General features: G+C 45.6%; 1 protein-coding gene across 1 annotated transcript; it reads right to left on the bottom strand.

The window, feature by feature from the left end:
* Positions 1-2,780: 2,780 nt before the first annotated feature.
* On the bottom strand, positions 2,781-12,152 carry LOC311207372 (zinc finger CCCH domain-containing protein 11A-like; the record flags this gene model as incomplete). Its single annotated transcript, XM_084283376.1, is given in 18 exon segments — positions 2,781-3,048; positions 3,593-3,654; positions 4,069-4,238; positions 4,879-5,071; positions 5,649-5,654; positions 5,762-5,838; positions 6,062-6,553; positions 7,073-7,138; positions 7,342-7,443; positions 7,710-7,772; positions 8,503-8,613; positions 8,908-8,988; positions 9,494-9,613; positions 10,240-10,329; positions 10,332-10,442; positions 10,873-10,996; positions 11,774-11,893; positions 12,099-12,152. Coding segments are annotated over 18 exon segments (2,310 nt in total).
* Between the last annotated feature and the right edge of the window lie 266 nt (positions 12,153-12,418).

Here is a 12,418-nt window from a genome sequence, read left to right as displayed (position 1 = left end):
TTAAGCGAGAAACGCAAAAGGTCACCCAACCGGCTTGTTTTCAGCAAGCTAAGGGAGAAATTAAGGCGACAACCGGGTGCATCCAGAGTTAGTCAGATCCTGAAGGCAGTTCCTTGGGGGAACGGAGGAGCAACGCGCCAGATGAGGGCTGCCTTACAGCGCACCCCTTAGAGGCACTGCTACGGAAGGAAGGCAGAAGGTTGGAACTCGAAATAACTCGCAAGGCACCCGTTAAGGGGGAAATCTTTCAGTTTTTTCTCAGCAGAACCTCCCCTCTTCCCCCCCCCCCCCCCCCCCCCCCCAAGAAGGCAGCCCGGGGACTCTTTCCTTCCTTAGGGAGAGGGCAGGGACGGGGCAGGGTGGTGGGACAGATGGCCAGAGGGTCGGATGGACGGACAGACAGCCGGACAGAGGGCCCAGCAAGGCCTGACGAAGGGCTCAGGAGCGGGAGGGAAGGGCAGGATGAGGGGAAGGGCAGAGAAGTACAAATCTTTTTTTCCTTGTGATAACTTTTCTTGACCAAAAAACACGATTGTGAATGAGGCAAAATGAAAGATGAAACATGGGGACGTGCGGATACTCACGATGATGCAGCCTTCTATCTGCATGTTCACCTGCTCATAGAGCCACACCTGGATCCTCGACCTCTGCAGAACGAAGGAGGAGAGTAAGTCGGGCCACAAACACTGAGCACTTTTGTTCTCTCATGTGTTCAGAAATACCTGCTAGCCACAGCCACGACAGCTCCCAAACGCTCCGAGGAGCAACTCTCAGGGGCAGTTTCAATGAGCAATCTGACATTTGAGCTTTATACCATCGGGTGAATACTACACATTCGGTGAAGAACACGTTTCCAGTCACAAGGGATCACCCCTGCATGCCCGGCTACACGAGGGGGAAACGCTGGGCTCCTTGTGCCCACCAGCACGCCGCACAGCTCTCCATCCCCCACAAACCCGTCCCGGGACACGGCCAGGAGCCGAAAACTCACCGAGGGGAATCCCCAGACCCTCCCCACTCCCCCCACACCTCCCTAATCCCCATCCCCGCCCCCTCCCCGCGGTACTCACGTTCTGCAGGTAGCAGAAGATGAGGTTCTGGGGCGCTGCGTTAAGGGCTCAGCACGGGGACAACAGTTCCGGGCTCGGGACAAGGTCCCAAACCCCACAACAAGGCCTCAGGGCCCCGCGACAAGGCCTCAAGGCCCAGGCTGAGCCCCCAGGGCCCCAGATCCGAGACTCCTGAGGTCCGAGCCGCCCCCCACCCACCTCCCTGGCACCCCGCAGCCGCAGGAAGGATACGATGGGCTGCACAATCACCTTCTGCACCTTCTGGTCCTGCTCGCGGTACGCCATGGCTGCCGCCGCCTCGCCGCTCCCACTGCCAGCACCGCAGGCAGAAGAGGCGAAGGCTGATGGTAGAACAGGGCTTGGGGTGAAGGGAAAGCGAGGGCAGGTGGGCGCAGTCTCTGAGCTCTCCTCCTCCTGATTTTGCTTTTTCTCCCCCATTACTGAGCCGGCAGAAGTCCCCGTGAAGTCCTTTGGCACGATGAAGGCCTGTGTGAGCTCCAGCAGCAGTTTCGTTGGCGGAGGTTTTCCCTGGTGGGGCCGGGGCATCACAGCACACACACACACACACACACACACAGAGACGCGTGGTTTTGTCCAAACATTAAGTATTTACAACAAATTCGACAAGCGCTTTTCCTCTGCCAGCAGCAAATGCCTGAGGGCCCCCACAGCTTCACAAATCATAGCGGGAAGAGCCTACCGTGCCGCGAAAAGTTCGGAAAATAATTCAAAATTGATCTGCTAGGGGAAAAAAAACGATGGCTGGTGGCAGGGTACAGAATACACCCGAATCTCAGCTTTGTCCTCCGCAGAGTCAGTGCCCACGCCCAAGCGCGATGCTGATGGCACCCGAACATTTGCTGTAGCAGGCAGCAGAGCCAGCAGCTCAGGGGAGCAAGTTTTAAAACCAAGAGGCACTTAAACAACCCTTCATCGACCCCGTAACTGCGGCAGAGTCCCGACTGCTCGCCCCGGAGTCCTCACACCAGCAAAAAGCACCAACCAAAGCCTGGGGGAACTTTGGTACAGCACAAGAGAAGGGAGTGGGGGTAGCGGAGCCGCATGGCAGAGCTGCTGCTTTTCACTATTTGATCCTCCCTGATAATTGAAAGGAAGGCTGGGTGGGCTGACCCCCACCCCCACTCCTGGCAGCAAGTTTGGTCCACAACACACCGGAATAACGATTCTGCTCCCTCCCACCCCTACAGCTTCATCATCTGACACAGGTACAGTCAAAACAATGGCATACACGAGTAAAAGTCAAGAGTTGACATAGTAACTCCAGGATTTGGCTATCAACTGTCCGAGAAATCAGAACACTGAAGCTTCACAATGTGCCCAACATCGAGTTGTGCCAAGGGCGGAGGAAGGAAGAAGCTTTACGTTTAAGCCTTCAGAGCATCGCTCCATCAGAAGATCGATTTGCAGCCACCATGGCGTGCCAATGGAGATCTTTCTGTGCCAAAAGAAGTGCTTTGTCCTCTCGATATCGAAGGTAAGAGAATGGATGCACAAGACCTTACCTCTGACCAGCAGGGAAATTTAGGACAACTGAGTGCAGATCCTGCCAATTTCTACCACTTTGGACTGTGCTTTAAGTCTCATTGCAAAGCCTCAGTTAGAAAAAGGATCACCTCGGGGTATCCAACAAGAAGAACAGTTTTAATTTTTTTTTTTTTTTTTTTTAATTCTACCATAGGACTACGCAGTTCAACTGTCAATCATCTCGGAGAGTTCAAGGAGGAGGTCATCCTCGTCCTTCCCTGGGTCTAAGTCGATTTCGGCTTCCAGTCTGCCTCCTGAGATTTCCCAAAGTAGCTTCTCAAAATCTTCATCCGCAGATAAGGGCGCGTTCCCTGTGGAACTCAGCCGGCGTGTCCGTGCCTCTTCTAGCTGGGAAGAAGCTGAGGTCGAGGTCTCGAGATCCATCTCCATCTGCTCCTCAAATCTTTCCGGGCTTCCAAGACGCACTTCAGGTCTTGGGAGAGCAAGAAAGAACAATCAGGATATGCCATTTCTTAACGGGAAATCCCTTTCCTGCAAACCGGCTCTTAAAACTGTAGGCAAGCCCTCCTACGCTTCAATCTTACACAGGGATTGTTATCAATCAACCCAGGGCTACATTTAGAGCCCGATGCGTTACCAGGTACATTTTTCAGTCTGGGGGTTTATCTGTGAAGCCAGGGCACCTGGAGTTGAGGTGGCATTCTTGAGGACCAAAAGGCAGAGGACACTACTCATCATCTATCACCTCACGAGGGAGTAGAACTTCACCTCATCCTCGTTCAGGTATTTAGACAACCCAAGAAGTCACCGGAAAGCTGTGCTGACTTGCAGCATTTCAAGAAAGCCTAATTAAGCAATCCTGCTAGCTGCTAGAAAGTGGTTTCAGGTGACTTATTCCTTTGATGGATTTGGGCTTTAATTATCTCAGAACCCTCATTTTTTCCCACATGTGACAGAACTTATGTTTCCCTGGGGATATACACTGATTAAGAAAAAGAGCAAGTTGGGGTTGTCACCTGTTTGGGGGATTTTCTTCAAGTCTGATGGCTGGGACGTGCTCCGGCACGTCTGAAACACCCTAGAAAGCAGCAAAACAGTATTTATGACACATGGGTAAAAGATTCCTTAATAGCTTTTTCCTCCACACTGCTTCTCCTCTGGCATTGCGGAGCCGTGGCCAAAATACAAAAGCAAGGTGCTCCTGAAGAAAGTTCACATTCACCTGGAGGTTACTCATGATCTTGTGTCTTTTAAGAACATGGCATTAATGGACAAAATCCCCCACACCAGAGAAATCACAGCATCAGAGTACCGGTTAAAGAGTGCCATTCATCTCATAAATACAGAAGGGTTCTACAAGCATCCTGGAGACAGCTACTGGATTTCAAAGGAAACAGAAGGCCTGCAGAACGTTTGAGTTTTCCACCTTTTCAAATAGAGGAGGGTAGAAATTTAACAAGGGATCCATCTCTGCATTAGCCCCTGGCCTTACCATGGCTGCTTTTCTGGCTGGAGGTCCCATCATGTCAGCATCAAAGGCAGTCTGTAGTTCCACAGCTGCTATGGCAGAGGGATAACTCCCAGGTGCCTTACGTTTCAGTGCCTTCTTCTTGGGGAAAGTGACTTTCCCACGCGAAGGCTTCGCAGGTGTCATAAAGTTGGCTAGAGTAAAAGGAAGAGAGAACTGATACAGTCTTGCTCTGCCTCAGGAAAAATCCAGGTTCTCTTAATCATTTCCACAGTCCTTCTACACAGTTAAATGCATTTGGCCAGCACAATTACACCGCCATTGCCTGGATTCTCAGGAATCTTTTCCACATAGTAAACTCTGTCTACCAACAAGCCATACAAAGGAACAAAGAAACCGAAGAGCTACAGTAAATAATAATCCAGGACAAGGGACACCTCCGACACATAGCAATCCTAAGTGCAAGCTAGGTTCACAAATATAGACGGCTTTTATATTTAAAGTCCTGCTCCCGCTAGGAAAGGAAAAAGCAGCAGTTATAGTAGGACAAGAGTGTATGCAACTGTTGTACCAGCTTCCTCTCCCTTGCAGTGATGTCCCACAGTTAAGCTGTTCTACAAAGTCCACACTTGTAGTGTCATTTTCTAGTCTCCCGTTCCTTACCTAACATCTGGCTGGCAGGAAAAGAAACAAACTAAGAAAAAGAAAGTACACCCTTCGCTTCGTAGCATTGCGTGGCAAAATGCACCCTGCCAGAGTTACAGCATGAGAATTGTCATCTTCTGTCTGTATTTCAGAAGACAACCTAAGTAACTCTTAACCTTCAACACTTACTTTTAACTTCCTGGCCCTGAAATTGAGCTGCCACTTTCCCTGCTGGTTCAGTATTAAAGAAGCCAGCAGTAGATTTGACAGCAGCTTCCTCCTGCCGAAGCTTCTCTTGTTGTTCTCTCTGTTGCCACTTCTCCCACCGTCTCTCTTCAAAGCTCTTCTCTGGACATTTACGAGTTCCACTCTGCTGAGTGGGCTAGAAGGAAAGAAAAGGAGTGCATGAATAGGACAAAAAAAAAAAAAAAAAAAATCCGTGGAGATTTCATTAAGAAAATCTGATCAGCAATCCCTCCAAAATGGTCTTGATGTGGAACAGCATATTAATATTGTTCAGGTTACTGTTGTGTTTTTTTTCTCCATAAAATTCTGCCTGTAGCAAGAGCCATGCTTTACTATGGACACAGTCTCACATATCTGCAATATCCACTATGGCAAGCTTCTTTAAACAGATAGGATGTTCTGCTGTACATCTATTTATCACATTCTTTTTAAGCAGCAGAAAGTCATACAAGTTCCCCTATACAGTATCCACTGACAGATTGATTTCCTTGAACACAGAACTCTGGCCTTCTGTATTAAATCCTTCATGTCTGACAGATCAAGTCAGTAAGAACAAAAAGAATTCCCTCCACGTTAACTGTGTAGATTTCAGCTGGTGCTAACAGGGTTTCTTTGTTGCTGTGGTATAAACAGACTGATTCCAAGTTTGAGGATTACAGAGCTGTCTGGAAATGCTGCTGGCGATAGGATTTAGACTGCACTGCAGCTCCTACCAGGTGCTGAAGGGTAAGAACACACTCAAGAGGGTGGCACACGGTGAGTAACAAAACTTGTCAGAATTATCAGAAATTGTACGAATGTATGTGTGTCTTCACAGAGGACTCACCTGTACATCAGGTCCAGAGGAAAGTTTAGGAAAAGGCCGGTTCAATTCCACTGTCTTCTTTTCTTCTTTTTCAGGTGCTTTAAAAAAAGACAAAAAAAAGTTTTGTCAACGGCAGAAATAAAGAAAGCTGGGTACTTGTTTCCTTTGTGCATTTATTTCCTTGTGTCCCATGAGAGAGAGAGAGAAAGGCTACAATGTGCAAGCCATTCAGCATTTATCCATGAAGCAGATCCTGAGCAAACTGAACTTGCTCAATATGGGAAGCACCTCACTGGGGCAGGCATTAAAGCATCTTATTACCTGTTAGTTTTGTGCTCCATAAAGATTTCTGCTCTGCTGGGGCAGGTCCGGGTAGTGCTGAGGGAGCTGGCACATCTCCTTCACTCTGCTGCATCCGCAGAGCTTTCTCACGCTTTATTTCTTCCAAGGTTTTAACACGTACTTCTCCTTCTGGCTTGACTTTTCCTGCCGGCTCCTTCGCCTGCCCTTTGCTGGGCCCGGACAGAGCGAGCTGCTTCTTGGACTCACCCTGAATTTTGCTCTTGCTATGGGATTCTCCTGCTTTTTTCTTCTCTTCTACCAAGCGATTATTCTTTTTTTCAGACAAGGCTTCAGAGAAAGTTTGGATGCGACCTGCACGAGCAGCTCTTGCCCCTGCGCTGGAATCTTCACTTTTACCATGCCCTTCAGCCTCGGCTTTGGCTTGAGTTTCGCGTCTCTGAAGAGCTTTCTCGCGACGGATTTCCTCCAGTGTTTTCACATGGATCTCTCCCATCGGCTTAGCAGCCTTCCCTGTCATCATCAAGAAATGAGGAGAAGCACCAACATTTAAAGAGAGTCCAGCAATATTTTAAGTCTCCAAAATTTGTCAGAGCACTAAGGAAAACTCATCTTGAGCGTTCCCAATAATGCATCTTAGAACAATATCCTTAGAACAACATTCTCCTCCTCCTCTGAGCCACTTGTATTTTGAAGACCAGCCCTATCCAGAGAGAACTGCTACACAGAAATGCTGCTTTACTTTATTACTTTTTTAGTCTGCATTTCAAATTCCTGCTCCTGGCAGTGGTTCTATTCTAATTGTACGTAACGGTTCACAGAAGCAGCTAAAAACCTCGACAAGGCACAAGTAGAAAATAAACACACACCTAGAGCCAGAGTTCTGATAGTGGCTGTCAGAAGAGCTTCAGCACTCAAGCAAGAGGCGTCAGATCTTTGTTTTCATTTAAATTAGTTTTTCGGGATGTATGAAAGCAGTCCAAGTTCACGGAAAGGAAGGAGGAGAAAGCATATTTAATATCTAGCTGTTACCTCTCTCAGTACTGGTCTGTTTAGGAGGTAATCCCAGCCTGTCCTTCAGAGACTTGGGAACTCGAACTGCAAAACAGAAAAAGAACGAATTAGGGAGGCTGCATAATGTCAACTTCAGGTTCACATTTCAAAACAAGACAGGAAAGGTGACTTTGAATCCCAGTGATTACGACCTCAGCCAACATGCAAAAAGAAACATCACTGGAAAAGGACAAACAGAAAGACTAAATACAAAACCCAGGAATCCAATCCAGATGCCCGTTTAGTACCTGTCTCTCTCTTGGGTGCTTTGTCAGCATTTCCCGGAGCCTCTACCTTCTTCCCCAGCCTTTCAGCAAGGCTGCGCTTCACTGGAAGGCTGCTTACATCATCTTCAGAGAAAACAAGGAATATTGTAAGAACTTTTCTTTGCAGGAAGGTTTGAGAACAGTCAACAATAAGCTTCTCTTTTTCAAGCATATTTTCATAGAATTGCCTTTCAGCTGCTAAATGATTTATTTATTTATTTATTCGCCATTTCTGCCGTCAACACAGATCTCCACTGCAATGTATTTTCCTTTCATACATCACAAATACTCTTTAATGCAGTCATATATAGAAGGCAGCACCTACGTAACAGCTCATAAAAAGTTCTTACTTGCAGAGGCTTTCCGTTTTCCTTGTCTATCAGCAAGATCTACTCGAACCACACGTTCCTCCCCTAAAACAAAAGGGAATTTTTTTTTCTATTTCACAGAAACCAGTAGCCAACAGAAATAGTATCCTGTTAGCCTATGTCCAAAAAACCCCAGTCAGACACTCTTTTGACAGCTAAACCACATAAACTCATATTTTAACTATAGTTAACATAGAAAAAAAATATTAATAGTCTCAGTGCTTGCTTCAAATTCCAGCTGAGATAGTAGAGAGTGAATCTGAGTCTGCTTGACACCTATACTTTGTGCAGAACAAAGCTGCATAAGCAAGCAGAATATTCTTAGGTACAAATGCTGAGAAATATTCCTTTCTAAGGTGAATGTCTACGAGTAAAAGTACTTCCACACTTTTTTCCTTTTAAAAGGCATTTGCACAGCTCTAAACAATTTATACACAAACTCCTGTCATACTGTGTCCACACCTGCCACTGTCAGCCTCTTTAATGCTTCAGAAATTGCTTCACATATAGCACTGTCTTCTACAGCTCTTTCTTCTCGTTACTCTTCTGTTTTTCAGTTACCCCCCTATTTGCATACTGACACTTTTTTTTTTCTCCTGCCACTGCACTTAACCTGAGCACCAAATCTTTCCAGTACAACCAGGGACTTTAAGCATAAAAGCACGTTTTGAACAGAAGGCAGCACCAGAAGGCTAACATGGGTGAATTGTTTTAAGTATTGCTTAACCCTCCAGTTTAGGAGTAAGGAAATCAAAACAAAAGCATTCATTATTACCTTTCTTGGAAGACAGTGTCACAGTTCTCACCACTGTCCGGACATTTTCCTTTTCTGGAGCAGGAAAAATCATAGAATCAACGGGACGAAGAGAAGATCTTGAAGAACCTTCTGTTCAGAGCAACCAAAACATAAGGAAGTTTACCCAACATAAAAAACTATCACAAAGAACAAAAAACTTTAAATGATTTGTTACTGTCAAAAATACAGCAAGCAGAGCATGTAAAGAAGAGAGGTGACTAATTTGCCTCTGGTTGCCCTTTGAACTCCCATTTAGAATACCAGCTGGCTGAGAATCAGGTTGCTTTATGCCCCCAGCTAAAAATGGAAGTCTGTCCCTCAAGCAGCTCCCAGTCACCATCACCTGCCGTGAACAGGATAAGAAAGTAGGGAATATTAACTCACCACCGTGTCTCTTATTTTTTTCCTTCATCTTCTGCCATTTGATTTCCTCAAGTGTTTTTATTCCAAAATTCAGATTGCCCTCTGAAAACAGGAAACAGTTCATGAGACAGGCTTAGAGGCACTCACTGAGGACCACAGGTCCTCAGGCTTCTTAGCGCTCAGGAACTTTCTGAAGTATTTAGAATAAAGCCTGTCAACACTCCTCACAAGTGAAAGAGCCATAGAACCAATGGCATTTTGCCCCTCCTTTCATCCTTCAGGGTTCAAAATGTAGTTTTAATTTTAATCCATTTACACGATATTAGATCCCTCTATTGTTAGATATGGCTTATCAACAGTGGTTGCAAGGCTGCACGTGCAGCCATTTAAACTCCATGCTGTGGCCCTGTTTTGTTCTCCAAAAGTAAAGAAAAGGTGTTCACCTTTCTGACCCAATGGGCACATGATGGTATTAATGGCAGAAATGAGATCATGGAAATAACCGACTCCATTCAGCACCCCTACATTTTGTAGTGTTTTTACACCACACTGCTTTTGAGTTAACTGTCAAGTTCTTCTGATTTATCCTACTAAGGTGCTGGCATACCTTGTTTAGTAGTAATAGAACTGCCTTTCCGAGTGGAAATCACCCGTAATCCATTTTTGCCTTCCGCAGCTGGATGCTGGATGGGAGTTTTAGTTTCTTCTCCTTCCTCAGAAAGTTGGTCTGAAGGGGAAAAATCGATTCAGTTATGCATAGACCAGATTGGTCATGATTACGTAGCTCATGCAGTGACACTTCAGCCCATGGTTCATATAAAAAACTTTGTTGCTGTTTTTGTTTGTTTTGTTTTGTTTGTTTGTTTTTAAACAGCTACACTGACCTGATGAACTCCTAAGTAGAATACACTAGGACAAAACATCTAGGACTCTAGATTCTCTCTGCAGCTTTAACTACTACACAACACATTGCTCTTCAGACAGAAAAAAGAAATTTCCTTCCTAGTTTCATATAGAACTTTACACAACAGACCAGCTAAAGCCAGGAGTGGTTCCAAGCTTTCCTCCAACGTTTCAGGTTCTGTCCACCGACTGCCAGACAAAGCCACCAGTGACCTGGCCAGACTGCCTGCCCTATTGCTAGTCAGACCTCAGGTCATCTGTGATTTATACATTCATTTACAGCACAGATTCCTTCAAGAACCAAAGATTTAACACATTCATTTACAGCACAGATTCCTTCAAGAACCAAAGATTTAACACATTCATTTACAGCACAGATTCCTTCAAGAACCAAAGATTTACACAATCATTTACAGCACAAATTTGTTCCAAGAACCAAAACATGCTCACCATCATCACCTTCATCATCATCTGCAGCATTGATTACAACTGGAGGGTGTGTAGGGCTTGGGACATTTTCAGAGTTTTCCACTTTTGTCACCCCCTTAGCTGTGGAGAGGGATTTGACTGGACAGAAAGTTTGTTTTGCTGCAGTGACATCTGAGCCACTTTCAAATCATCGTCCGCGGACACAGGCGGACTTGGCAGTGTAGCTAGAGGAAGAGGAGGATCATCGGTAATATGGCAGTTTAAAACTTTGACCACAATGCAAAGAGATGGTAGCAAAGGCAGATAACCCGCACAGACAACGAGTTCAGCATCTCCTTTTGCCCATCCCATCACTGCTTACGCCGTGAACAATGACTTCCCTTCGAACAACAACACATCTCCCTACCACCCAGCAAAAGAGGAAACAACAGGAAGCAAACTGCAAGGCAAACATCACACTAAGCAAAGAGAAGCTGAGCACGAAAGCAGAAAACAAACACCAGCAGTACACTCGGTGCAGTACACCTATGACTGCAGACCTTTTCCTGCACTCACAAATGAACAGTTACCTGATGCCCCCTACAGGATTGGCACCCACTAAGTACTACTCAAAATTAATTCTTCAGCGCTTAAAGAAAAAGGACCTAAACTCACTCTTGCTTGGTGGTAAGAACTGTCCATCGATGTAACGTCCCTTTGCATGATGAAAAGCACAGTTGGCTTTCTGACAGCCTCCCGGCTGGTTCTCCCAGTAGCAAGGAATCTCACTGCGCTTTTTCTGAAGACAGAAAGAAAGAAAAGCTTGTGATAACATGTACCTGAGGCTTGCAAAGAGATGCACAGCTCCAGATCGTGACAGCTGTCACAACACAGTGCTGAAACATCATTCCAAAGGTCACTTTCTCAGTTAAGTGTAGTATTTCTGGGCATATTCACAAAGTTTGCATAAGCTGTAACCACTATGCACATTTAGATTGGTCATCATTCAGTTTGAGAAGACAGGCACTCTCAGACATCCGTTGAGGGTGGGTTAAACTAATACACCTAGGATTATACTAGGATTATTCAGAGGGAAAAAGAACATCTGAAATTGCCTAGGCTAACCCTGTCTAGAACTACTTCTTGGACACTTAGTTCTGCTGCACCTTTAACTTTCCCCACTTCCTACCCCAGGCAGCTACAACAGCGTTATCTGAAGGACTGTGGGTCAGAAGAGACCTGATAGTTCATTATCAAGCCTGCTCCCATGAGGATAGAACAGCCTGTTTATTACCCCCCTGCTCCAGCAGGTTTTAGCAGTCTATTTAACAGCTATTCTGCATCTCTTGAGAAAACTGTCAGCATCTAATAAAAAAAAATAAAAATATCTTGCTAAGACATACCTAAGGCATTGATTTTATTTCCCTCTGCTTCCTCCCACCCCCCCTCTTGGTAACAGAAACCAGTATGATTTTGAAGCAAACGAATCTATCCTGCAAAAGCACAATCAGTGCACCTACGGCACTGAAAAATGCTTTTGTTGATTTATTTTGAGAACACATCGTTAGGCACTCACGTCAATTTCCATGTGTCTGAATCGGCAGACATTCCTGAAACAACGACCCTCCTGCCACAGCTTGCAGACCGTCTCATTGCCCAGAGCAGCTTCGCAGTGGCGGTAGGCACATTTGTCTCCCTGGAACCAAAAGGAAACCAACAAGGAAAATAGAGTACAGCCTCAAAAATGGCCATGCTGCTGCCTCATGTTGCTACAACTGAATTCAGAATCTATCTGGTTCTCAAGTTAACCAAAGACCAGTGTGCTTCCTCCTCCTAATCTACTCCTTCCTGAAAAAAAAAAAAGGGGGAAAAAAAGCAAGGCAAAGGAAAACCAGCCATACCTTGGTACAGGTAGAATAGAAATAGAAGTAGCAGTCGTCTCCTTGTTTAGACATGCCGACGAGTTCTGCTAACAAGCTTGGGTTCTCTCCACTGGGACTTCCTCTGCTCTTGGAGAGAGCTGTCTTCACCCTTGCTTGGGCTGAAAGTCTTCTACTGGCTTGTGATCGGTGAAATCTTCTTTTTAAAAGTAACCCGAAAGAAAGTAACAAGTGAAAAATAATGAGGAACGAACATTTTTCCAGCTTTCTTCAGTTAATCAAATCAAGTTATCAGTCTCTCGAAGAGAGCAAAGCCTTGAAATCAGCTGTTACATGAACTA

Source organism: Netta rufina (assembly GCF_964035555.1).
Source record: "Netta rufina genome assembly, chromosome: 3".
NCBI lineage: Eukaryota > Metazoa > Chordata > Aves > Anseriformes > Anatidae > Netta > Netta rufina.
This window is presented reverse-complemented; position numbering and strand designations above follow the sequence as displayed.